The sequence below is a fragment of the Anolis sagrei genome, chromosome 7 (genome assembly GCF_037176765.1).
Source record: "Anolis sagrei isolate rAnoSag1 chromosome 7, rAnoSag1.mat, whole genome shotgun sequence".
NCBI lineage: Eukaryota > Metazoa > Chordata > Lepidosauria > Squamata > Dactyloidae > Anolis > Anolis sagrei.
The window spans coordinates 42780621-42808491 of NC_090027.1; the positions used below are offsets into that span (position 1 = coordinate 42780621).

General features: G+C 44.9%; 2 protein-coding genes across 2 annotated transcripts; both read left to right on the forward strand.

Moving 5' to 3' along the window:
* Positions 1–3352: 3352 nt before the first annotated feature.
* Positions 3353–12421, forward strand: LOC132782696 (nicotinamide N-methyltransferase-like). The gene is made up of 3 exons (XM_060787579.2): positions 3353–3586; positions 5095–5302; positions 11508–12421. The coding sequence occupies exons 1-3, from the start codon at positions 3406–3408 to the stop codon at positions 11935–11937; spliced, it is 819 nt and encodes a 272-aa protein (XP_060643562.2). The 5' UTR covers positions 3353–3405; the 3' UTR covers positions 11938–12421.
* A 6381-nt stretch (positions 12422–18802) lies between these two features.
* Positions 18803–27715, forward strand: LOC132782581 (indolethylamine N-methyltransferase-like). Its single transcript, XM_060787410.2, has 3 exons — positions 18803–19046; positions 21773–21980; positions 26998–27715. The coding sequence occupies exons 1-3, from the start codon at positions 18890–18892 to the stop codon at positions 27461–27463; spliced, it is 831 nt and encodes a 276-aa protein (XP_060643393.2). The 5' UTR covers positions 18803–18889; the 3' UTR covers positions 27464–27715.
* Positions 27716–27871: the final 156 nt, after the last annotated feature.

The following is a 27871-nucleotide window of genomic DNA, read 5'->3' on the forward strand; positions in this document are numbered from 1 at the left end:
TCTATCTATCTATCTGTCTATCTATCTTCAATTAGCTCTTTCAAGTAGCTCTTGATCTTTTGGAAAATACATCCATTCTATAGATTTGGGGGCATCATTTGTGAGCTGTCAAAAGAGCAAATATTTGAATTAAAAACAATTTTTCAAAAACGATTCATTCTGGGAAATGGATTGTGATTGGATGTGACTTAGAAAAGGGAAGAATATGTGGAAATACTTTTAAATTTTTTCAAAAGTGTTTCTCGGCTGCTGAGAAGCTTGATAAGAAGAACCCAGAGTTGAATACAATATTCGCTGCTCAGGACTCATTTCACGCAAAATTCTCATGGACTTGTTTTGTCCTGGAAACAACTTATTTCTCTCTGCAAAGACATGATACTAATATTTAGTCAGAAAGGAAAGGTTATTTTCTGTGGACTCTGTGCAGAATAAGTCTTGAATTGCAAATAATCTTTAAAATCTCCACAGTTTTCACAAATTTCCTCATAGTAATGGGTTTCTCACTCAACCATGGAAAAGCGTTGAGTGGCCTTGGGTGAACCACAAACCCTCAGCCCCATGAAACCCCATGATTGGGTCACTTGGGGTCACCGTAAGTCAGAAACAACTTCATGGTAACTAACAATAAACAGGAATTTAATTCATCCCTGGCATGAATTCTGGTGCCCTCCCCTGACCCAAGTTTCTTTGGAAATAAAAAAGCAGAAACTTTTTTGTGTAGCTCTCGACCCACCATTGCTGTTGTTGCTCACAAATTAGGGAGGTGTCTCCTTGTTGGCACTTTGCAAAAGCCGCAATCTGATGCTGGATCCGTCAGCTTCTGATGGACGTTTTGGCTATCCCTCCTTGAAGCTCACTCTGGCAGAGCCCACTGTCTGAACATTGTGGATTTGTAAGGAGAGCTGTTCAGCAGTGGAACTCTCTCTGTTCCAAAAGTGTGGTGTTGGCTCCTTCCTTCCTTCCTTCTTTCTTTCTTTCTTTCTTTCTTTCTTTCTTTCTTTACTTTATTTGTGTACCGCTCTTCTCAGCCTTTAGGCGACTCAGAGCGGTTTACAACAGTTTAGGTATACACAATACAAAATCATTAGGCATTTAAAAGCAATAGCATCACAAATCATTAAACATCAGCATCAATACATCAGTACATCAATATAACAAATTCATCAGGTCTCGTCAATGAAATCAGAATCCAAACTCATTATCCATTATTCCGTATTCCGATAATCAGTCAATCAATCACACTGCTTAGTCGAATGCCTGTTCAAACATCCAGGTCTTTACTTTCCTCCAGAATGCCAGCAAGGAGGGGGTCAATCTAATATCTGCAGGAAGGGCGTTCCACAGCCGAGGGGCCACCACTGAGAAGGCCTTGTCTCTCATCCCCGCCAGGCATGCTTGTGAAGCCGGCGAGATCGAGAGCAGGGCCTCCCCAGACGATCTTAATGTCCTAACTGGTTTGGAGGCTTTTAAGCAGAGGCTGAATGACCATCTGTCAGTGGTGCTTTGAATGTGATTTTCCTGCTTCTTGGAAGAATGGGGTTGGACTGGATGGCCCATGAGGACTCCTCCAACTCTATGATTCTATGATGGTGGATCCCACAGCTTCTGATGGCCGTGGTTGCTCTCCTCTTTTGAAGCCCACTCTGGCAGAGCCCACTGTCCAGGCCTGTCCCACATTTCCACCCCTTGGGCCCTTGACATTCATCTTGCCATTCCTCCCACTTTGATCCCAACCCAGGACTGGGAAGAAAGCATTCCCGGCATTGGCATAAAATCTGATCAGTTCCAAACAAAACCCTGCACCAAAGTTGGGAGCGAGGCCATCAACCAATACTCACCATGGCCAAATGCCTTGTGGAGTTTGTCCAGGATGGTAGCAAATGCAGTACTGCAGTTCAGGAAGTCACTAGACTCGAAAGACAAATACATCTTTAAATGGTTTTTCGTACCAAAGCTTTGCTCGAAACCTCTTTCCCTGTGAATTCTCCCTCCATGGTATCTCTGAGCCCACAATGTACCCAAATGTTCTTTTTCTCCATGAGTTTCTCTGTTCTCTGCCTCCCTCTTTGCGATTCCTTGAATGCAGGCACATGATCCCAGAGGAAGGGTCATTATAGGACATTAAGATCATCTGGGGAGGCCCTGTTCTCAGTCCCGCCTGCATCACAGGCGCGCCTGGTGGGAACGAGAGACAGGGTCTTCTCAGTGGTGGCCCCTCAGCTGTGGAATGCCCTTCCTACAGATATCAGATCGGCCCCCTCTCTATTGGCATTTTGGAGGAAAGTGAAGAGCTGGCTGTTCGAACAGGCATTCGATTAGGTTAAAGGTAAAGGTTGTCTCCTGACATTAAGTCCAGTCATGTCTGACTCTGGGGTGTGGTGCTCATCTCCATTTCAAAGCCGAAGAGCCGGCGTTGTCCATAGACACCTCCAAGGTCATGTGGCCAGCATGACTGCATGGAGCGCCGTTACCTTCCCACCGGAGTGGTACCTATTGATCTACTCACATTTGCATGTTTTCAAACTGCTAGATTGGCAGAAGCTAGTGCTGACAGCGGAAGCTCACGCCGCTCCCCGGAATCGAACCTGCGACCTTTCGGTCAACAAGTTCAGCAGCTCAGCGCTTTAACCCACTGCGCCACCGGGGGCACCATTCGATTAAGCAGTGTAATATAGGAACACGGAATAACGGATGATGAGATTGGATTCTGATTCTACTGATGAGACACTAATGATCTGTTATATTGATGTTTAATTGTTGATGATGCTATTGTTTTAACTGTCCCTTAATTATTTTATGATGTTTAGCATTGAATTTTGCTGTTGTTAACCGCTTTGAGTCACCTGAGGGCTGAGAAAAGTGGAATATAAATGAAGTAAATAAATAATAATAAATACATAAATAAATTATGTCACAGTAAAATATAAACCTCTACATCTGGCAACTGTAACTGTGTTCCCACAAACAAACAACATTTCAAGACATGTAAATTCCCCAAATGAAATCAAAAACACAAAGATCTTGTGGGCACAGCCTGGTCCAAAGGTGAGACATAATGTTCAAATGAGCATCCTCCGAGGTACATCTCCAAAGTAGGGTGTGCTTGTCAATGTTCTGAAGAGTCCTCCCATTGGCACATAATGTTCCCCATGACTGTTCGTCTCAACAAGAGTTTCCTTCTTCGCAAGACTGTCAGAAAAGGAAATACATTCATGGATTTCATGGCATAATTGATTAGATGTCCAGGCTCTGGGAAGGAACGTCCTTATGTAACCCTCACATGAAATAAGAAGGGTACATAAGAACACTCCTCCCAAGATATTGCCAAACAAAGTATATGGCAGCCAAAACTATAAAAGGATGAAAACATTAAAGTGGCAAACCCTATGAGCCAAAGTCCACTTGATGCTTTGCGGGCTCCAAGGCACCATGGAAGGGGATTTCACTGGGAAAGAAATGTACCATCTGAATTTCGATCCCAAAGGTTATTTCAGTATGTACAAGAACTTTGGCCTGGGAATCTCTCCAGGAAATGATGAGAGGATACGCTTCATTCTGGAGCATCTCCACAAGACATTTGCACATGGTGAGTGTGACTGGGCTTCTTCTTCCGTTGGAGTGAGATGCTCTCTGAGGTTATCTCAGTGTGGCATTTGCAATGGGGTGAGTGAGTACAAGAGGTGTTCTGGGCAGTTCAACTGGTGTAACTCAGCCTTGCCATCATCTTCACCCAGCAAAGGATGGTGCTGTGGAAGAGGAGGAGGAGAAACTTTGCATAATGTGTGAGTGAGGTTCAACAGTGGACTTGCTTCCCATCCTTATCCTTCTACAGCCTTCCATTGCACCCCAAAGAACTCCATAGGGTTTGCATCACACACATACACACCCCATGCCAGTCTATATGTATATCCCTCAGGTATAAAGAGTAGGATGTAAATAAAGCATACCCTTGGATCCTAGCTTCTATAAAGTACAGTTGGGATTGTCCTATAGAATTAATGACAACTGATCCTAGAGCCCTACTTCAGTAGAGCGTGTTTGGACATACAAGTAGGAAGCTTCTTGTTGGGTTTCATCCCTGAAACCCAACCCTCAATAAGTAGTTAGCCTAGATAGATTAGAATGAGGGATTCCTTCCCCACATTCCCTATGCATACCTATCTCAAGAAGGGACTTAGAAGGGGGGTTGTTGTACTCCTGCATGCCACTATCTCTTCTCCTTTTGAATACCTAGCAATGTGATAGGTGGTGCCAGAGCGCAGTCTGTTCAGCACCTTCCAGGTCACCCAGTCTTCTGTGTGCCCAGGGGGGAGTCTCTCATTTGGTATCAGCCATGGACTGAGGTTCTGGGTTTGAGCCTGCCACTTTTGGACTCTTGCTTGCTGGGGTGTTCCAGTGAGTGTCTCTATAGATCTTAGAAAACTATTTCTTGATTTAAGTCATTGATGAGCTGGCTGATACCCAGACAGGGGATGAGCTGGAGATGTTTCTGCATTGGTCCTTTCACTATTGGTTGCTACTTCCCGGTGGATGTCAGGTGGTGCAAGACTGGCTAAGCAGTGTAATTTCACCAGTGCTGTAGGGCGCAGACACCCCGTGATAATGCGGCATGTCTCCTTAAGAGCCACATCCACTGTTTGAGTGTGATGAGATGTGTTCCACACTGGGCATGCGTACTCAGCAGCAGAGTAGCATAGCGCAAGGGCAGATGTCTTCACTGTGTCTGGTTGTGATCCGTCTTCGTAGATGGCTGATTCTCTCACTTCAGAAGCAACCAGAAGTGACTTGAAGCATGCAAGCAAGCAAGCAAAACAACCAACGGACCTTTTCAGGACCAACAATGACAAAAAAAAAAACAGAAAGAGGGAAAATGGGGTGTTGAAAGTGAGCAGTGAATTGCTGGAGTTAGCTTCTGGGAAGAGCGCTGGCCATCATATTAAATAATCGGGGAGCTGCACATCAAAGCGATTGACTTGCTTGATTGCTCCAAAAGAGACCATCATCCAAACAGTGTGGGTCAGGGGTGGGAAAGTGGAGGAAGTGGAGAGTTAATCCAAAGACGCAGGGAATTCTCACAGTGTTTCTCAACCCCAGATGGCATCCGAGGAGACACCCTGATTGACATCGGCAGTGGTCCCTCCATCTACCAGCTCCTCTCCGCCTGTGAGTCCTTCAAGGAAATCATTGTCAGTGATTTAGTTGAGAAGAACCGGGAGGAGGTGCAGAAATGGCTGAGGAAGGATCCAAACGCATTCGACTGGACCCCCATAGTCAAATACGTCTGTCAGCTTGAGGGGAACAGGTACTGAGAGATAACTTCATTAATCAAAGGAAAAGGAAGCTTGTGGTTCTCCAGGTATTTTGGATTGCAGTTCCCAGCATGCCTCACCATTGGCAATCCTGCCTAGGATCAGCCAGATTGATGATGCCATTACCAAGGCATACCCAACCTTTCAGGCATAGGCAATCTAAGGCCTGGGCAGCAGATGCATCCCCTGGGCACTTACCTCAGGCCTTCCTAATTTTCCCTATCCACTTGGCATAAGGATACGGCACCTTCTGTGTCCTTATGCCAAAAAGACAGGGGAGGAAGGCACACCGCAGCCGAGAGCCCTCTCGGCCACCTCGTATCTCATCCTCCTCCTGGCATAAGGATGATGCGAGCGGCCCCATTGTTTTTATATATTTTAACTCTCTGGTTTTAATGTAATGTTTACCAACTGTATGTTTTTGAGGCATTGAATTGTTGTCAATATGTGAAGCCGCCCTAAGTCTCCCTCGGGGTTGAGAAGGGTGGGATACAAATGTCATAAATAAATAGCGCTGATCCAACTCTTGTAACCCAGACTGTCCACTCTGTTTTGAAAGAATAGTGACTTCTCATGTCACAACAGGACTGAACACCCAAAGCAAACTGGCTGAATGCAGAGTTATCACACTTTCTCTTTCTACAGGTATATCTTTTCCCCCTTTAGCTAAAAGATGCAAAATCTGGGATCTGTATCTGGACAAGTCTGCAATTTTTAGTTATCAGTTGGTTCACTAAAGAATGCTTCTATCTCACCTCAGGCTCTTTTAGCCAAAATGCATTTCATCTCCAATCTTTGTACAGTCTATAGGGAAAGATTTATTTATTTATTTATTTATTTATTTATTTATTTATTTATTTATTTGCAGCATTTATATTCCGCCCTTCTCACCCCACAGGGGACTCAGGGCGGATTACAATGTGAACATACATGGCAAACATTCAATGCCAATTTGACATACAAACATATACAGACAGACAGTCAGAGGCTATTTAACTTTTTCTGGCCGCCAGGGGAGCTGTCGCTTTCATCGTCCATCTGCGACGCTGATGAAGTACTTCCGCATTCCCCGCATGATTCCCCACTGGAATGCTTTGCTGGAGTCTTCTTTATGGCCTCATAAATTAGTTAATTTAGCTTCCCCACACTTTAAGGTGGAACCTAATTTTCCTACTTGACAGATGCAACTGTCTTTCGGGTTGCAAAGGTCGACAACAGGCTACACAATTGGTTGGAAGCCCGCTCCAACCCGGGCTGGCTTCGAACTCATGATCTTTTGGTCAGAGTGATCTTAATGCAGCTGACACTCAGCCAGCTGCGCCACAATCCCGAGATGCCTTGGTAGGTTTCCAACCCTTGGAGATTGTCTACCAGTTCTGCCACAGAGCCCAATGGCTCCTGTCAAAGCCCAGAGAAGTACTTCCAGGGTGGCTTCCTGGCGGAACTGTCTCAAAAATCCTAGTGTTGTCAAAAAATGTATGTATTTATTTATTTGCTACATTTATATACCGCCCCTCTCAGCCCAAGAGCGAGTTTGAGCGGTTAACAATAGGCAACAATTTGATGCTGGTGCAGTTACAATAAAATCAAAACAATCATAGATACTTTAAAATATAAACAGCAATATAAAACATAAAAATTTTACACTGCATTTAAAAACATTGTCAAAGCATCTCCATCTCAAAACATTGTCCGGTTGTGTGGTCAGTTGTCCATCATATCATATATCTATGCCATATTTGGGAAGGCCTGTTCGAAAAGCCAAGTTTTCACCATTCTTCGAAAGGACAGGAGGGAGGGGGTCAATCTTATCTCTCTAGGCAGGGCGTTCCACAGTCGAGGGGCCACCACTGAGAAGACCTGTCTCTTGTCCCCGCCAAATGCATCTGTGAGGAAGGCGGGAGTGAGAGCAGGGCCTTCCCAGAAGATCTTAGCATTCTGGATGGTTCATAAGGAGAGATATATTCGGATAGGTAAGTTGGACTGAATAATTGGCAGCAGTGGTTGGTTATTTATTTGTTGTGTCAGAGCAACCAGTCAATTATATTACATTTCTAACAGAACAAAACAAAAAAACAGACAAAATACAAAATTTGCGAGTTTGGTAGTGGATTAAATGTCCTTTGACCAGTATCTGGCCACTTGGAGTGCCTCTGGTGTTGCCGCAAGAATGTTCTCCATGGTGCATGTTGCAGGGCTCAGGTTGCATTGCAGCAGATGGTCAGTGGTTTGCTCTTCTCCACACTCACATGTCGAGGATTCCACTTTGTGGCCTCATTTCTTGAGATTGGCTCTGCATCTCGTGGTGCCAGAGCGCAGTCTGTTCAGCGCCTTCCAAGTCGCCCAGTCTTCTGCGTGCCCAGGAGGGAGTCTCTCATTGGGTATCAGCCATTGATTGAGGTTCTGGGTTTGAGCCTGCCACTTTTGGACTCTTGCTTGCTGAGGTGCTCCAGCGAGTGTCTCTGTAGATCTTAGAAAACTATTTCTTGACTTAAGTCATTGATGTGCTGGCTGATGCCCAAACAGAGGATGAGCTGGAGATGTCTCTGCCTTGGTCCTTTCACTATTGGCTGCTCCTTCCCGGCGGATGTCAGGTGGTGCAATACTGGCTAAGCAGTGTAATTTCTCCAGTGGTGTAGGGTGCAGACACCCCGTGATAATGCAGCATGTCTCATTAAGAGCCACATCTACTGTTTAGGTCAGTTGAGCACGCTTAACAAAGCTTCCCTCTATGTGATGAGGTGGACGGGGGGAGCTAGGGCAGTGCAGGGGATGGGACAACAGATTATGGAGCCAAGGTCACCGCAATCCATGGTAATACTGGATTATTCCAGTGGTGCGTGTGAAATCCCTAGTTTTAGCATGGTGAGCTGTCCTGGATCCTACATGGAGAGAGAGGAGGCATAGATATGGACTAGAATGGATAGATGCCAGAGTTGTCATATGCCTGGAATGGAATGAGATGGAATGGAATGGAATGATGCCAGAGTGGCCATATGATAGGGAAAACTACTCTAAAATATATAGCAGGGCATCCAAAAACAAACAGGATACAAAAAGCTGAGCTTCCTTGGGCCTACTATTTTCCAAGGCCTCTCTCAGCCTGACTGGTAGGGAATTCACTACACATGGATAGTGAGGACAATGTCCCTTTATTTTGATTTGCATTGTAAACTCATATTGAAGTCCACAAAAGCTTTACATCGTGGCCACTTTGTAGTTTTTGCTGCCCTGATTCAGTATTATTAAGGGCTAACCATAGGTATTTGTTAGTTGCAGGCAACATCCCTAGGATTGTAATAACCCCGTACCTTGGCCACGGTAGTCCACGCTCTAGTTACATCCCGTATAGACTACTGCAACGCTCTCTACTTGGGGTTGCCTTTGAAGACTGCCCAGAAGCTTCAACTAGTCCAACGATCGGCAGCCAGGTTGTTAACAGGAGCGGCGCTCAGGGAGCATACAACCCCCTTGTTGAACCAACTCCACTGGCTGCCAGTTTGCTACCAGGCACAATTCAAAGTGCTGGCTTTGGCCTATAAAGCCCTAAACGGTTCTGGCCCAACTTACCTGTCCAAACGTATCTCCCCTTACAAACCACTGAGGACTTTAAGATCATCTGGGGAGGCCCTGCTCTCACTCCCGCCTTCGTCACAAGCACGTCTGGCAGGGATGAGAGACAGGGTCTTCTCAGTGGTGGCCCCTTGACTATGGAATGCCCTCCCTAGGGAAATCAGATTTGCTCCCTCCCTCTTGACGTTTCAGAGGCAAGTTAAAACATGGCTATTTGAGCAAGCGTTTACAAATACAGAGTAGCTAATATAGGAAATTGAATGACCTGACAATGGAACTGGACAATGCTTGAGAATAATGAGATGCTGATGATGTTGCTTTTATTGTCTTTATGATGTCTTATACTGTTTAATGTTTTTATCTATGTTGTTGTTGTTGTTCATTCGTTCAGTCGTCTCCGACTCTTCGTGACCTCATGGACCAGCCTACGCCAGAGCTCCCTGTCGGCCGTTACCACCCCCAGCTCCCTCAAGGTCAGTCCAGTCACTTCAAGGATGCCATCCATCCATCTTGCCCTTGGTCGGCCCCTCTTCCTTTTGCCTTCCACTTTCCCCAGCATAATTGTCTTCTCTAGGCTTTCCTGTCTCCTCATGATGTGGCCAAAGTACTTCAGCTTTGTCTCTAGTATCTTTCCCTCCAGTGAGAGGTCTGGCTTTATTTCCTGGAGAATGGACTGGTTGGATCTTCTCGCAGTCCAGGGCACTCTCAGCACTTTCCTCCAACACCACAGCTCAAAAGCACCTCTCTTCCTTCGCTCAGCCTTCCCAAAGGTCCAGCTCTCACATCCGTAGGTGACTACAGGGAATACCATGGCTTTGACTAGGCGGATCTTTGTTGCCAGTCTGATGTCTCTACTCTTCACTATTTTATCGAGACTGGACATTGCTCTCCTCCCAAGAAGGAAGCGTCTTCTGATTTCCTGGCCACAGTCTGCATCTGCAGTCATCTTCTCACCTAGAAATACAAAGTCTGTCACGGCCTCCACGGTTTCTCCCTCTATTTTCCAGTTGTCAATCATTCTTGTTGCCATAATCTTGGTTTTTTTGACGTTTAGCTGCAACCCGGCTTTTGCGCTTTCTTCTTTCACCTTGATTAGAAGGCTCCTCAGCTCCTCCTCGTTTTCGGCCATCAGAGTGGTGTCATCTGCATATCTGAGGTTGTTAATGTTTCTTCCAGCCATTTTCACCCCAGCTTTGCATTCATCAAGCCCCGCACATCCTTGCATGATGTGTTCTGCATACACGTTAAAAAGGTTGGGTGAGAGGATGCAGCCTTGCCGTACGCCTTTCCCAGTCTTGAACCAGTCTCCTGTTCCGTGGTCAGTTCTGACTGTTGCTACTTGGTCCTTGTACAGATTCCTCAGGAGAGAGGGAAGGGGGCTTGGGATGCCCATCCCACCAAGAACTTGCCACAATTTATTATGATCCACACAGTCAAAGGCTTTAGAATAGTCAATGAAGCAGAAGTAGATGTTTTTCTGAAACTCCCTGCCTTTCTCCATTATCCAGCGGATATTGGCAATCTGGTCTCTCGTTCCTCTGCCTTTTCTAAACCCAGCTTGAACATCTGGCAACTCTCGCTCCATGTATTGCTGGAGTCTTCCTTGCAGGATCTTGAGCATTACCTTACTGGCATGAGAAATAAGGGCCACTGTATGGAAGTTGGAGCAGTCTTTCGCATTTCCCTCTTGCATTTATCTATATTATGTTTTATGTATACTGATTTGTTGGAAACCGCCTTGAGTCGCCGATTGGCTGAGAAAGGCGGTATACAAATACAGTAAATAAATAAATAAACAAATAAATAATGATTGCTTAAAACAGTGTTTCTCAACCTGGGGGTCGGGACCCCTGGGGGGGTCGTGAGAGGGTGTCTGAGGGGTCGCCAAAGACCATCAGAAAACACAGTAATTTCTGTTGATCATGGGAGTTCTGTGTGGGAAGTTTGGCCCAATTCTTATCATTGGTGGGGTTCAGGATGCTCTTTGATTGTATGTGAACTATAAATCCCAGCCACTACAACTCCAAAATGCCAAGATCTATTTCCCCCAAACTCCACCAGTGTTCATATTTGAGCATATTGAGTATCCGTGTCATGTTTGGTCCAGATCCATCATTATTTGAGTACACAGTGCTCTCTGGATGTGGGTGAACTACAACTCCAAAATTCAAGGTCAATGCCCACCCACGAAACCCTTCTAGTGTTTTCTGTTGGTCATGGGAGTTCTGTGTGCCAAGGTCGGTTCAACTCCATCCTTGGTGGAGTTCAGAATCCTCTTTGCTTGTAGGTGAACTTTAAATCCCAGGAATTACAACTCCAAAATGACAAAATGCACCCCCCCCCCCGAACCCACCAGTATTCAAATTTGGATGTAGCGGGTATTTGTCCAGTGAATTTGGTCCAGTGAATGAAGATACATCCTGCATATCAGATATTTACATTACAATTCATAACAGGAGCAAAATGACAGTTGTGAAGTAGCAACGAAAGTAATGTTATGGTTGGGGGTCACCACCACATGAGGAACTGGATTAAGGGGTCGTGGAATTAGGAAGGTTGAGAAACCCTGGCTTAAAACAAACTGTTTCAAGTTCTCTCCCAAATCCCCCCGTTTGTTCTTTGCAGGGAGACGTGGCTGGAAAAAGAAGAGAAGCTCAGGAGGACCATCAAGCAAGTCCTGAAATGCGACGTGACTTTGGCCAACCCTTTCGATCCTTTGGTGGTCCCTCCGGCCGATTGCGTCCTCTGCTCTTGCTGCCTGGAAGCAGCTTCCAAAGATGTTCCTGCTTATTGCTCAGCCATGAAGAATGTGACCTCCGTGGTCAAACCCGGAGGCCACTTTATCTTTGTGATACCAATTGGAGCCACCTACTACGTGGCTGGGCAAAGCAAGTTCACCAACCTTTGCGTGACTCCAGAGATGGTCAAAGTGGCTGTGAAAGAGGCCGGTTTTGAAATTGTACACTTTGAGAATCTCAGTGTGGATTTTCCAGTGGAGCTGAGTGATACCAAGAGTTTTGGTTTTCTGGTAGCCCGAAAGTGCAACAAAGCCTAGGTGGCCATTGGGAAAGTGAAGGAGTGACCCTTTGAGGAATCTTGAATGGATAAACAATGCTCTCACACTTCAAGGTGATGACAGCTAAATCTGACCCACACAATCAGAGAAAGTTTGTAAATGCCAGCTTTTGGGGAATGCCGCTCCCAGAATCCTCCCTCTCCCAAAGCTAGCATGGAAAGTTGGGATTCTGGGCCTTTATTTTGATTTGATTTACATCCCTTCTTATCCCCAAATGGGACCCAAAGCTGCTTGCAATACAAATTAAGATTTTATTTTATTGTTGTTGTTCTTGTAGCTTCTTAATATAGATCTGTGTCTTTGTGATTTCCTAATTTAAGACACATGAACACAGAGGAGGGACTGCTAAACAAGACTCAGATATATCAGGTATGGGCCAACTTAATCCCTTCAGGTGTTTTGGACTCCAACTCCCACAATTCCTAACAGCCTCAGGCCCCTTCCTTTTCCTTTTCCACTTAAGCAGCTGAGGGGGGGAAAGGAAGGGTCCTGAAGCGGTTAGGAATTGTGGGAATTGGAGTCCAAAACACCTGGATGGAGGGCCCAAGTTTGCCCATATATATTCTTTCATGTCTGCAAATACTTTTCAGCTGCCTTCCTTCAAACAAGGGATCAGGAATGTAGTCTTAGCTCCAGATACCAAGACTGGATGTTGCAATGCCTCCGAATCTGTTTTTTGTTGCAGGGTTAAAGGCTAGGTTATCTCACTTTTTAAATCTTTAAATAACCCTTTTTCATCTTTAGCTAAAAGATGCATGATCTGGGATGTTTATTTGGACAGGGCTGCAATTTCCAGTTATCGATTTGCTGGAGGATGCCTCTATCTTATCTCAAGCAGCCTTATCCCAAATGTGCTTCATCTCCAAACCGATGCAGACTCTGAAGATGTAGCACAAGCACCTGGTTGTCATGGTTTCTTTCCTAGAATTTTCTTTGTTTTTGGAGAAATGTGAATCTATCCATATTTCTTTATTCTTGATTTTTTTTTTATCATCCAATCTTTCTCTTTCGGTATCTCTTTCCTTTTCCATAATCTTGCATAGCATATCCTTGCTATGGTGGTTAGTAGAAATAATAGTTTGTCCTTATTTTGGTCTATTTTTTGTTTATGTATCCCCAGTAATAAGGTTTATGGATCTAATGGTCGCTAATATTTCCTGAATATTTTTTGTATCTTTTTCCAATATTGTTTTGCCTTGCTGCATATACACCACATGTGGAAGTATGATCCTTCTATTTCTCCACACTTCCCGCATTTCGTGTTTATGTTTTCATAACATTTCCCAAGTTTCTGTTGTGTTAAATGCCACCTGTGTGCCACCTTTATCCAATTTTCTTTCAGATTGTCAGGTTTTAATTGGTGAAACTCGAGGATGTGGACAAGATCCTTGGAGAGGCAAGGGCAACCACATGCATCTTAGACTCCTGCCCATCCTGGCTGATAAAGGAAACCAGAGTGGGTTTGGCAGAGTGGTGAAGGTAGTGGTTCATGTCTCTTTACGAGAAGGCAAGATTCCAGCAGGCCTAAAAGAGACCGTCATAAAACTGCTGATGAAATAAACATCACTTGATCCCACTCAACTGAACAACTTTGGGCCAGTTTCCAATCTCCCCTTTTGGGGCAAAGTCTTGGAACATGTGGTGACCTCACAACTTTCCTCCTTTTCCATCCACTTCTCCATACAGCAGACAAAACATTGGATTAGAACAATCATTACGAAATCCTTCTTTTCCAAAGTGTGGAAAGCATGTATCAAAACTAAGGCAGATATTAGGAGATGCAAGCATGATGGAGTAGGACAAAGGGGGAGAGCAACCTCATTCACAGCAGATTGGGTTCTCAGTTGTTCTGTTGTCTTCTATGCCTTAAGTGAGCAAGATCCCTTTGCTTTACAAAGGAAGTCGAAAGGGCCATGCAAACACACCAAAGAGCCAGCTTACTTTGAAGTAGAGAGGCTCTCTTTGGAAAGGTTCTTTTGAGGAGTCTCTAGGTCCGTGATGGTGAACCTATGGCATGCGTGTCAGCACTGACTTGCATGGCTATTTTTGATGGCACGTGGCCACATGTGGCTGCATACAGAGAAGTACACCTTATAAGAGCCAATCTAATTCCATCCTTAAATTTGTAAAAGGCTCTGCAAACTTAACATCTGCACGTTTGAGCATTGTTCACTCCATAACTCAGCATGGAATATACATTTTTCTTATTTAAACTATAAATATTGCAAAATTACGTGGTTTTTTTTTTCTTGAAGTTGACACCCCACCCAAGTTATGGCAGGTTTTTGGCAAATTTTGACACACTAAGCTCAAAAAGTTGTCCATCACTGCTCTAGGTAAAGGTAAAGGTTTCCCCTTGACATTAAGTCTGGTTGTGTCTGATTCTGGAGGTTGGTGCTCATCTCCATTTCTAAGCCAAAAAGCCAGCATTGTCCATAGACACCTCCAAGATCATGTTGCCACTAGCATGACTGCATGAAGCATTGTTACCTTCCCACCAGAGTGGTATCTATTGATCTACTCACATTTGCATGTTTTTGAACTGCCAGAGGAGTCTCTAAGTTCCATATTTAACACTCAAGCCATGGGTCTTCCACTTCCATTAGCAAGCTCAACATAATGCCTGGAGATCTTGAGGGGAATGTATGGACCTCACGTAGCCACCCAATTGGCCCCCACTCCTAGCCAAGATTAGAAGACTGGTCATAAGGATGGGTTTGGATGTCTACTATGGTCAACCCAGATGCACCCAAATACCCGGGAGTCACTCTGGACCGTGCTCTGACCTACAAGAAGCACTACAATATCAAGCAATACAATATCAAGCACTACAATATCAAGCAAAAAATGGGCACTAGAAACAATATCATATGAAATCTGACTGGCACAACCTGGGGATCACAACCAGACAGAGTGAAGACATCTGCCCTTGCGCTTTGCTACTCTGCTGCTGAGTATGCATGCCCAATGTAGAACACATCTCACCATGCTAAAACAGTGGATGTGGCTCTGAATGAGATATGCCGCATTATCATGGGCCTACACCACTGGAGAAATTACACTGTTTAGCTGGTATTGCACCACCTGACATCCGCTGGGAAGTAGCAACCAATAGTGAAAGGACCAAGGCAGAGACATATCCAGCTCATTCCCTGTCTAAGTATCAGCCAGCATGCCAACGACTTAAATCAAGAAATAGTTTTCTAAGATCTACAGAGATACTTCCTGGAACACCTCAGCAAGCAAGAGTCCAAAAGTGGCAGGCTCAAACCCAGAACCTCAACCAATGGCTGATACCAAATGTGAGGCTCCCCCCTGGGCACACAGAAAACTGGACGACTTGGAAGGTGCTGAACAGACTGCGCTCTGGCACCACGAGATGCAGAACCAACCTCAAGAAATGGGGCCACAAAGTGGAGTCCACAACAATGCTGTGATGCAACTGGAGCCCTGCCACATGCACAGTGGAGGACCTCCTTATAGCAACACCAGAGGCACTCCAAGTGGTCAGCTACTGGCCAAAGGACATCTAATCAACTGCCAAGCTTGCCAACTTTGTGGTTTGTTTGTTTGTTTGTTTGTTAAAAATGCAATACAACTGTTTGGTGTGCTCCTGACACGATAAATAAATAACCCAGATGTAGCACAACTCTGACATCCATCCATCCATCCATCCATCCATCCATCCATCCATCTATCTATCTATCTATCTATCTATCTATCTATCTATCTATCCATTCCCACCTCCCATCATTCCTATGCCACCTGTCTCTCCATCTGGGGCCATGTGGGGCCCACAATGCTAAAACTCAATCAGCCCAAAACACAAGAGCTTATTGACAACTAGTAAAGGCTGGAAACATGTCAAGGCATCAATTTGGAGAAGTATGTTTTGGACAAGAGAGATTGAAATAAGATAGAGGCGTTCTTTAGTGAACCAATGATAACCGAAAATTGCAGCCCTGTCCAAATAAATATCACATGTGTTTCATCTTCTAGCTCAAGGGGACAAGGATTTATCTAAAGAAAGACTATGTGAGATAATCCAGCATAAAGCCAGTTCTCTTTGGGCAAGTCACTACTCTTTCTCAACAGCCTGGAAAAGTCATTCTTCTGGGCTACAAGAGTCAGACCAACCAAACACAATTCCCTTTCATGTTATTAATGAATGGAAATGAAAAGTCCGCCATCTGAAGACAAAGTTTGCTTTGCGTACTTATCCCTCTCCAGCTGGCAGACATCTTCCACAATGGGTCTCTAGTCAAATGCTCCTGGAGACTTCTTCAGCCACTACTATATCTCCTCCCTCTTCTGCTCCACGAAATTCATGGCGATTACGAGTATCTCCCTGAAGGACTTGCAGGCAGAGAGGATCTGGTAGATGGAAGCTCCATTTCCAGTGTTGATGAGGGTATCTCCTCAGACGCCATCTATGTTTGAGAGACACTGTGAGATTCCCCTTTCCCCCTTCATCCTTCTTTTCTGCTTCCTTCTACTCAAACAGGAATCTCAATGCTCGTCCTGGGTGCCATCTCTTTTGAGAATTGAGGACCCCCTTTGTTTTGTATGTACTCAGCTGAGTCCATTGAAGCACTATCCTTGGTTGTCATTGCTGCAGTGACAAGTAGGACTAGTAGGATTCATTTTATAGGGCAACCCCAACTCTACTTTTAGACTTACTTACTTACTTAGGCGATCCCTCGTTGGACGAGTAAGATGGTCTTCCTTGATGACTATTTTTGTGGGTTTGTAGGTAGCTGTGGAGCCCTATTCTTGACCCGCATCTTCTCCCACAGTGAAGGCATTGATTTCCAGGTGGAAGGCGGTCCCGGTCGGGGTTGGCTTGACGCGCCTTCCTCCTGGCACGTTTCTCTCTTTCACCCTCCACTCGTGCCTCCTCGAATTCTGCAGCACTGCTGGTCACAGCTGACCTCCAGCTGGAGCGGTCAAGGGCCAGGGCTTCCCAGTTCTCAGTGTCTATGCCAGAGTTTTTAAGGTTGGCTTTGAGGCCATCTTTAAAACTCTTTTCCTGTCCACCAACATCCCGTTTTCCATTCTTAAGTTCAGAGTAAAGCAACTGCTTTGGGAGATGGTGGTCAGGCATCTGGACAACGTGGCCGGTCCAGCGGAGTTGATGGCAGAGGACCATTGCTTCAATGCTGGTGGTCTTTGCTTCTTCCAGCATGCTGATGTTTGTCCACTTGTCTTCCCAAGATATTTGCAGGATTTTCCGGAGGCAGCGCTGATGGAATTGTTCCAGGAGTTGCATGTGACGTCTGTAGACAGTCCATGTTTCACAGGCATAGAGCAGGGTTGGGAGGACAATAGCTTTATAGACAAGCACCTTAGTATCCCTACGGATGTCCCGACCCTCAAACATCCCTACGGATGTCCCAGTCCTCCTACTTTTAGAAGCCAGGATCCAAGGGTATGCTTTAGGTATGCCCTATTGTTTATGCCAGAGCCAGAGAGATGCACATCCAGGTGTGTCCTATAGTAAGAAGTGATGAAAACCCTATGGAGTTCTTTGGGGTGCCATGGAACGATGTAGAAGGATGGGAATGGGCACAAAGGTCCACTGTTGTATCTCAACCATAGCTTATGTGAAGTTCCTATAAAGCCAAGAGGGTCATCCTCCTTTAGCTGAAATACTGGGCTAAGACCAATGTAACCCCAATGACTACATGACTCAAATGGGATGTGTTAGTCAACACTCTGGCTTCAAAGGAATCTATTCAAGGATGAAGCTAAATCTGGAGTCAGCCCCACATCTTTATCCTCATCAACAGCACTAGAAGCCACAGTGGTAGTGAGTTGAACCCTTGTGTTGGCTGAACTGCTGACTTGAAGGTCGGTGGCTCAAATCCACAACACACGGTGAGCTCCTGTCTGTCAGCCCCAGCTTCTTATGCAGAGACATGAGAGAAGCCTCCCGCAGGATGATAACACATCCAGGCATCCCCTGGGCAACATCTCTGCAGATGGCCAATTATCTCACACCAGAAACAACTTGCAGTTTCTTGAGTTGCTTCTGACATGATAAAAAAATTAAAAAATTGTGTGTTGTGTTTTGGCATCGGATTGTTGCCGGTGTAAGCCGCCCTGAGTCCCCCCTCGGGGGTTGAGAAGGATGGGGTACAAATGTTTGAAATAAATGTTAAGCAGAGGCTGGCTGGCCATCTGTCAGGGGTGCTTTGAATGCAATTTTCCTGCTTCTTAGCAGAATGGGGTTGGACTGGATGGGCCACCAGGTCTCTTCCAACTCTATGAGTCTATGATTTGACTCCAAAAGTAAAGGTCTGCAAGGAAACCAAGGATTTTTGTGAAGTCTCCAAGTAGCCCAGAGTCCTGTCCAAAGCCCTTAAAGGTAAAGGTAAAGGTAGTCCCCTGACATTAAGTCCAGTCATGTCTGACTCTGGGGTGTGGTGCTCATCTCCATTTCTAAGCCGAAGAGCCAGCGTTGTCCATAGACACCTCCAAGGTCATGTGGCCGGCATGACTGCATGGAGCGCTGTCGCCAAAGCCCTTAGGTTCCACATAAAGAGTTCTGGAAGGGAATGTCCTTCTCACACAACTTGGCCTCTGCTTCCAGCTTGTGGTTCAAAACAATGCCATAAAACTCAATGGTTTTCTCCATTTGTGGTTCTCCATTTGACCTTGTTCTACATTGCAAGATTTCAGGGGAGATTTGCAACAAAAACCTGGTTCTGAGACATTGCAACATCAATTCTTGGTATCTGGGGCTATGACCACATTCGTGACCCTTTGAGTGAGGGAAGGCAGGGTTTACAAACACGAAAGAATATATACGATTCTTGTATACTGGCCCCTCCTCTCTCTTCATGTATCTTAAATTAGGCAATCGCGAAGAGGTAGGTATAAATTGAGAAGCAACCCGAGCAAAGGAACCCACCACAGACTCAGAGGCAACATGGCAGAAAAACGCTCTGGAAAAGATTATTACAGGAAGAACTTCTTTCCAAAGAATTATTTAAACATGTACCTGACTTTTGTGTCTGGTGAGTCTTCGCATTGCGGCACTGCACAAGCTCCCATCCTGGACAAGCTCCACAAGGCATTCGCAGAGGGTGAGTATTGGGGACTTTGGCATAGCCTCAACAGACCAGGTATTATTCCAGTCCAAGAGGAAGGGAAAGGTGGGGAAGAACCTTGAGGTGACTGTCAAGGGCCTAAAGGCTGGAAATGTGGAGCTGGCTTGGAAAGAGGGTCTTCCAGAGCAGGGTTCAAGGGAGGAATCCTTGAACCCTGCTACACTCCTCATAGAACAAGTCCTGGGCATGTTTAGCCTGTGGAAGAGAAGGCTGAGAGGAGACATGATAGCCATCTATATAAATTAAAATGTAATGTTCATTTGTGGGGTTAACATAACTCAAAAACCACTGGACAAATTGACACCAAATTTGGACACAATACAACTAACAACCCAATGTATGTCCTTCACTCAAAAAATTGATTTTGTCATTTGGGAGTTGTAGTTGCTGGGATTTATAGTTCACCTACAATCAAAGAGCATTCTGAACTCCACCAATGATGGAATTGAACCAATCTTGGGACACAGAACTCCCATGATCAACAGAAAACACTAGAAGAGTTTGGTGGGCATTGACCTTGAGATTGGGAGTTGTAGTTCACCATCCAGAGAGCAATTTGGACTCAAACAATGATGGATCTGGACCAAACTTGGTATGAATATTCCATACGCCCAAATATGAACACAGGTGGAGTTTGGGAGAAATAGACCTTGACATTTGAGAGTTGTAGTTACTGGGATTTATAGTTCACCTACAATCAAAGAGCATGCTGAACCCCACACAGAACTCCCATGACCAACAGAAAATACTTAAGGCCATTCAGTCCAACTCCCTTCACCAGGGCAAGAAAATCAAAGCCTTCCTGACGAAGAACCATCCACCCATAGATATAGATAGATAGATACGATTCACACACACACACAGATATAGTATCCTAGATTTGAAAAGGACCCCTAAAGAAGGACAATTATATGTTGCCTGTTCCAGAGTAGGCAAACCAGACAATCTCTACATCAACTCTGACAAAGAAACAGCAAGAAATACTGTTTACACACACACATAAAGAAATTATAAAAATTAGAAACCAACACTTTCACATTACTTTATTTTCCAGATCACCAGACTGGGCCACAGCAATGGATGGCAGGGGATGGCTAGTGTATAAATAAATATGTGAGGGGAAGTCATAGGGAGGAGGGAGCAAGCTTGTTTTCTGCTGCCCTGGAGACTAGGACTCGGAGCAATGGCTTCAAACTACAAGAGAGGAGATTCCACCTGAATGTTAGAAAGAACTTCCTGACTCTGAGAGCTGTTCAGTAGTGGAACTCTCTGCCCTGGAGTGTGGTGGAGGCTCCTTCTATGGAGGCTTTCAACCAGAGGCTGGATGGCCATCTGTTGGGGTGCTTTGAATGTGATTGTCCTGCTTCTTGGCAGAATGGGGTTGAACTGGATGGCCCACCATAGAGTCTCTTCCAACTCTATGATTCTATGAGGAGAACCCACCAATTCCATCAGAAAACATAAGATATAGCACTAGCACTGTGGCTTCTGCACAGTGTCATGGATGCTGGGACCTGTATCGGACTCTAACCTAGAAGTGGTGGGATGGGTCAGATTCAGAAGAGGGTGGTTATGTGCCTTCAAGTTGGATCTGATGCATGGTAACTCTCAGGGAGAAAATCATGGGGTTTGGGGGGCTGAGACTCTGTGACTCACCAAGGTGACCGATGGGTTTCTATGATGGTGGGAGATCCAACCCTGGTCCTTGGAGTCCTAGTCCTAAACTCAAAATATTACACCATGGTGGCTCTTAATTCCTTCACTCTGTGTAGATCAGTCATTCTCAACCTTCCTCATGCCACGACCCCTTAATGCAGTTCTTCATGTTGTGGTGACCCCCCAACCATAACATTATTTTCATTGCTACTTCATAACTATAGTTTTGCTACTATTATGAATCATAACATCAATATCTGATATGCAGGATGTGTTTTCATTCACTGGACCAAATTTGGTACAAATACCCCATATGCCCAAATTTGAATACTGGTGAGGTTGGAGCAGGATTGATGTTGTCATTTGGGAGTTGTAGTTGCTGGGATTTATAGTTCACCTACAATCAAAGTGCATTCTGAGCTCCACCAATGATGGAATTGTACCAAACTTGGCACACAAAACTCCCATGACCAACAGAAAATACTGGAAGACTTTGGTGGGCATTGACCTTTAGTTTTGGAGATGTAGTTCAGGTACATCCAGAGAGCCCTGTGGACTCAAACAATGATGGATCTGGACCACACTTGGCATGGATACTCAATTTGCCTAAATGTGAACACTGGTGGAGTTTGCGGAAAAATATACCTTGACATTTGGGAGTTGTAGTTGCAATCAAACAGCATTCTGAACCCCACCAACAATAGAATTGGGCCAAACTTACCACACAGAACCCCCTTGACCCACAGAATATACTGTGTTTTCTGATGGTCTTTGGTGATCCCTCTGACACTCACTCATGACCCCCCCCCCCCCCCCCCCCCCGCCCAGGAGTCCCAACCTCTAGGTTGAGAACCACTGGTGTAGATGGACTGAGAGGGAGAAAGGTTGATGGAGATTCAACAGGTGAAGGGAGAAGATAGGCTTAACACCCCCTGAATGATGCTCTCCTTCCAGATGGGATGGACATGCAGGAGAGAGGGAGGAGATGATGGAAGAAGGCCTCAGAGATAGGAGCCAGGAGTTTTCATGGTATCTTTGCAACACAGATGGCATCCATGGAGACACCCTGATAGACATTGGAAGCGGAGCCTCCATCCACCAGCTCCTCGCTGCCTGTGAGTCCTTCAAGGAGATCATCGTCACCGATTTCCTTGAGCAGAACCGGGAGGAGATGAAGCGGTGGCTAATGAAGGACCCAGAAGCATTTGACTGGACCCCGGTGCTGAAATACGCCTGCCAGCTGGAGGGGGACAGGTACCGTATAAGGAGAAAGGGGGGACATTTGATGGGTGCAGTTGTCATTTTAGCCACAGCCAAGAGTCTTGTGGCTCCTTAAAGACCAATGTGCCCTTTTTCATCATGAAGCTGTCATGGAGACCCAAGCTATGAATGGAGACCCAAGCTATGAATGAAGATTTCTGATAAGCCTTTCCCTTCTGAACTTGCAAATTATATAAGGAAAATACAAAATTGTGTTTCTGATTTAGCCCTTTGGTTAAGATGAGAATGGTGAGCTTTTGCTCCTCTTGTAACTCATGACAAAAACATAAATAACACAATATAAAAATTACACTTAACATTCTGAACTCCACAAAAACTTTGTGGCCTCAATATTATTTATTATTGGGAATCATAAGGTCCTTCCTGATATTTGCTTACACATTTTGGTATGTCATTATCTAAATCAGGCCTGGGCCAACTTGGGCCCTCCCTCTGCCATCAAAATGGAGTCGATCTGCCATCTCGCGGATATGGGGACCCGAGGGGTTTCCGTATCCGCGGTTTGGGGAAGCCTAGATTCGGCCTCCTCGGAACGCCAGGGAGGCATTCCGGGCAGACCTGCAGTCTCCTGTGGCCTGGAAAAGTTTAGTTTCGTGCATTTTGATAGTTTCAGGCAAGAAAGGGACACAAAGTATCAAGCTGGACAGTTCAAAGGTTGTAATTTGATTAGTCTTTATTTGGGAATTGGTTACATAGTTGGGACTAGTAAAGGAGTAAAAGGAGAGAGCACACGGCTGTAAAGAGTCCCTGGTTGAGGCTGCTGCTGGGGCACATTTCATCAGTTTGACCCAACTTGGCAATCAGGAACTGTGGAACTCCCTGCTGCTGGTCAGACCAGCTTGAAGGCAGGGGTCTGGGATGCCCTCGATGACACCTCCATGGGTTTTGGATTTCAACTCCCACAATTCCTACCAACAATTCAGGCCTTTTCCTTTTCCCCCTCAGCCTCTTCCATACCTCCAAAACAGATCCACAATTTTAATACCCATTGAGATGGCCAACACCTCAGGCACCCATTGTTTATCTGAACAGCCTGAGGCTGTTAGGAATTGTGGGAGTTGAAGTCCAAAACACCTGGAGGGCAAAGTGTGCCCATGCTTGGTCTAAACCAGTGGTTCTCAACCTGGGGTCCCCAGATGTTTTTGGCCTACAACTCCCAGAAAACCCAGCCAGTTTACCAGCTGCTAGGATTTCTGGGAGTTGAAGGCCAAAAACATCTGGGGACCCCAGGTTGAGAACCACTGGTCTAAACACTGTTTCTAAATGCCCAACAAAGATTGATTACAATTCAAGGCAGAACTGACATTTTACCTCCTTTCTTTTACCTACGCCTTTATTGCCAGTCTAAATTGGATTTTGGGGACAGCTGCCTGATACTGATAACTGTCCACATGTTTCAGGCCACCTTATCTCACTTCCTTGTTCTTTGAATAATATGATTGCTGGTTAAATGCAATCAAATCTGGGATCTTTATTTGGGTTGGTTAAGGGCTCTGGATAGTTTGCCGGCTCATCAAAAGCACATCGTGCAAACTGGCCCCTGAAGGCACCTGGTGTTCTCCCAGAAAGGGATGGCATGGTTCATTGCAGTTCTGCTGAGTCGATTGCAAAAGTCTCTCCATTTCCAACTGATGGCGATTAAAGGATGGCTACTCTACTTTGCAAGGGGCATATTTGCACCATCAGAGCTTGCTCCAAAGACTTTCAATCCAGGCAAGGCTCCACTTCCAGTAGGGAGGTGCCTCCATCTTGGGTTTCAGCCCAAACTCTAAGAAAGTAATCCAAGGTAGGGCTGGGCGGTTTCATTCGTTAATTTTGTAATTCGTCATTAATTCGTATTTAATTTAGCTTACGATCTGATATTGAACCATGCAGGAGTAATTAAAAATCGAAACGAATTTTTTCAATTTATTTCGTAATTGTTTCGAAATAGTTTCGTTATTGTTTTGTAACTATTTCCATATGTCTGGTGCAAGTTTTAGGGTTAAAAAATAAATTATCACACCAACAGTCAACAACAGAGGGAGAGGGAAGCTTCAGAAGTTCCCCCTGTCCCATTAGGAGGGTTTTTTAGCATAGTGCGCAATCGCGTCCGCCATTACGAATCGATTCGTAATTGGTTCGAATTCTATTCATAATTGGTTCGAAATCGATTCGTAATTGATTCGTAATTTTACGAAATTTCGTATATTTTGAACTTTTTTAAAGGAAAATTTCGGAATTCTTTTAAAAAACGAAACGCAAAAACCCCCTAAAAACAAATCGAGCTTAGAAACAAATTTTTCCGTGGTTGCCCAGCCCTAATCCAAGGTCCTGAACCCATAGAACAGGCCTGAGCAAACTTGAGCCCTCCAGATGTTTTGGACTTCACCTCCCACAATTCCTAACAGCCTCAGGCCCCTTCCTTTTCCCTTTCTTTTTCCACTTAAGCACTTGAGGGACCAAATTTTTCCATGGCTGCTGTAGAGGAACGCACAAAGTATTCTTTCAATATCATCCAAAATGACTGGCCTATAACTATCACAACAAAAGAAAATGGGTTCCCTTCCATAATAACCACATCCCCCCTTTTATAATAAAAGGGGGAAAGTACAACTATTATGCAATGAAATACAGTCATCATTAAGGTGACTGTGTGCATTTGTCCCATACTTGGTCACTGCACATTCAGAAGACCTACAAGCCACTCTAAATACCTTCGCAGAAGCATATGAGAAGCTCGACTTGTTATTAAACATAAAGAAAACCAAAGTGCTCTTCCAGCAGTTACTGGCCAATCCCTCTCCAATGTCAGAAATACAGTTTAATGGTGTAACATTAGAAAATGTTGACCATTTCTGCTCCCTTGGCAGCCACCTCTCCACAAAAGTCAACATTGACACTGAAATTCAACATCACCTGAGCTCTGCGAGTGCAGTATTTTTCCGAATGAAACAGAGAGTGTTTGAGGACTAGGACATCCATAGAGAGGTCAAGGGGCTTGTTTATAAAGCTATTGTCCTCCCAACCCTGCTATACACCCGTGAAACGTGGACTGTCTACAGACGTCACATGCAACTCCTGGAATGATTTCATCAGTGTTGCCTCTGAAAAATCCTGCAAATCTCTTGGGAAGACAGGCTGGAAGAAGTAAATACCACCAGCTTTGAAGCAATGGTCCTCCGCCATCAACTCCACTGGACTGGCCATGTTGTCCAGATGCCCGACCACGGCTCCCAAAGCAGTTGCTCTATTCCGAACTCAAGAATGGAAAACGGAATATTAGTGGGCAGGAAAAGATATTGAAAGATGGGCTCAAAGCCAACCTTAAAAACTCTGGCATAGACACTGAGAACTGGGAAGCCCTGGCCCTTGAGAGCTCCAGTTGGAGGTCAGCTGTGACCAGCAGTGCTGCAGAATTTGAAGAGGCACGAATGGAGGGCAAAAGAAAGAAATGTGCCAAGAGGAAGGTGCGTCAAGCCAACCCCGACCGAGACCGCCTTTCACCTGGAAACCGATGCCCTGACTGCGGGAGAACATGCAGAGCAAGAATAGGGCTCCACAGTCACCTATGGACCCACCCCCAGGATACTACACATGGAGGACCATCATCCTCGGACTACGAGGGATCGCCTAAGTAAGTAAAGTAAGTAAGTAAGGTCACTAGAAAAGTGCAGAAATGACTTTTCTGAAGGCAAGTTGGTTCTCTTGATGTTTTGTTTTACCAACGTAATGAATAACAGCAAGGGATTATCATTCACTGCTACTGCTCATCACCATATTTTAAAAAGTAACCCCTTTCAACTGCTTGCGATGCAACTCATTACTTATTCTGCCTTCTTCTGACAACAAAGAGGCATAGGAATTGAAAGTGTGTGGTGTAAAACATGGCACAGCTTGTGATGAAAAATGTTATCTGTCATACCAATGGGAAGAACTTTACTTCACTTTTGGAGCATGAATTTGTTGTTGTTTTTGTTGTGTACCTTCAAGTTACTTCTGACTTAGGGTGACCATATCACTGGGTTTTCATGGCAAGGTATCGTAAGAGACTAAGTGAGTGTAAGCTCCTGAGAGTCACCCAATTGTTTGTTAGCGCAAGCAGAAGTATTGTAAAAACTCAGAATAATGGACTCTGGAGTCACCGGTAAAAAGCAGGTTTCAGCTTTACTAGAGCAGTTCAGAAACACACCCAACAACATCAGCAAGCAGACGTGAAGTACACAGAACAAAGGAAATGGGAAACAAAAACAAAACTGCAGCTGGCTTGGGAGTTATCGGACACTCCATAATATTTCACACAGCTAGAGACTCAGGGTCACATTCTCACAGCCTTCGGAGTAAACATACATCCTGGCAATACAATCTTGTTGCAATCACATTTCTACTACATGAAATTACATTTAAACATACATCATACATGGAAATATACACTGACATTGTTTTGTATGGATTGGTGGGGATTTGAACTCTGACTTATGAGCACAATTACTAATAATAACAATAATAACCGTTTATTTGTACCCTGCTACCATCTCCCCAAGGGACTCGGTGCAGCTTACATGAGGCCAAGCCCAAATACAACAATACAAGCAATAATAACAACAATACAAGCAATTAAAATAAAACATGGACAATACAATAATGCAACATTAACAATAAGACCACATGATTAAAAACTATGGGAAGGCCAAATGTAAAATTAAAATTGAAAGTAATGCTGAATTCTTGAAAAGAATTCTCAAACCACTTCCAGAAACAGGTCGTCAAGAGGAGTGCCCGTGCCATTCTCTCAGTCTGAGACAGTGAGGCGGGTCCAGGTTTCCCCAGTGTGGCCTTCCAGGAAGATTTGAACCCTGGTCCCTCAGAGACCTTATATAACAAGACTTTTTTCCTAGGTTACAAATGTCATTTCCTAATTTGTTCTATCATAAAAACATGGGAAAAGTTTACCAAACTGCTTAAACTCCACGGTTGCTTTGTTCCCATCTCTCCTCTACATTCCCTGCAGTGAGAAGTGGAAGGAAAAGGAGGAGAAGCTCAGGAGGACCATCAAGCAAGTCCTGCCATGCGACGTGACCCTGGCCAATCCCTTGGATCCTTTGGTGCTCCCACCGGTCGACTGCGTCATCTCCACTTACTGCTTGGAATCGGCTTGTGATGATCTTCCTGCTTACGGTTCAGCTGTGAAGAACGTAGGCTCCTTGGTCAAACCTGGGGGCCACCTCATCTTTGCAGCAGTTATGGAGGAAACCTACTACATGGTTGGCCCACACAAGTTTGATTGCCTTTGGTTGACACCAGAAACGGTCAGAGATGCTGTGGAAGGGGCCGGCTTTGAAGTCCTGTGGTCTCAGAGCCTTGGGTTCACCTTTCCACTACAAATCTGCGACGCCAAAGACACAATTTTGATAGTGGCCAAGAAACCTAGTGAATCCCTAGTGAAAGAACCAAAGCCAGTTAAAGGAACACCATAAATGAAGCTCATTTTCCAGATCTTTGAGCTCCAGATTGGTAATGCACAAAAAAGTACCCATATTTACTGGAGTCTAATACACCATATTCAAAGCCCTGGAACTCAAAAAAGTATTGACATTACACAAATCTAATGTGCACCCTAATTTTGGGAAGGTAATTTGGTTAAAAAAAGGGGAGGGTGAGCTTTAGATTTGAGTAAGAATGGTATATTGCTCTAAGCCAAGATGGCTGATGGCTATTTCTGTAACTTAGTGAAGTTTTGCCTCAAGCTTAATGGAGTTGTCCCAGGTACTGAAATGGTCCCAGGACCTTGGAGAGCTCTTTTAAGACCAAACAAAACCTGGAAAAGATTCACTGCCCTCCTGACTTGGAAACCACCAGTCACTGTGTAGTAATTGCCATTTTGG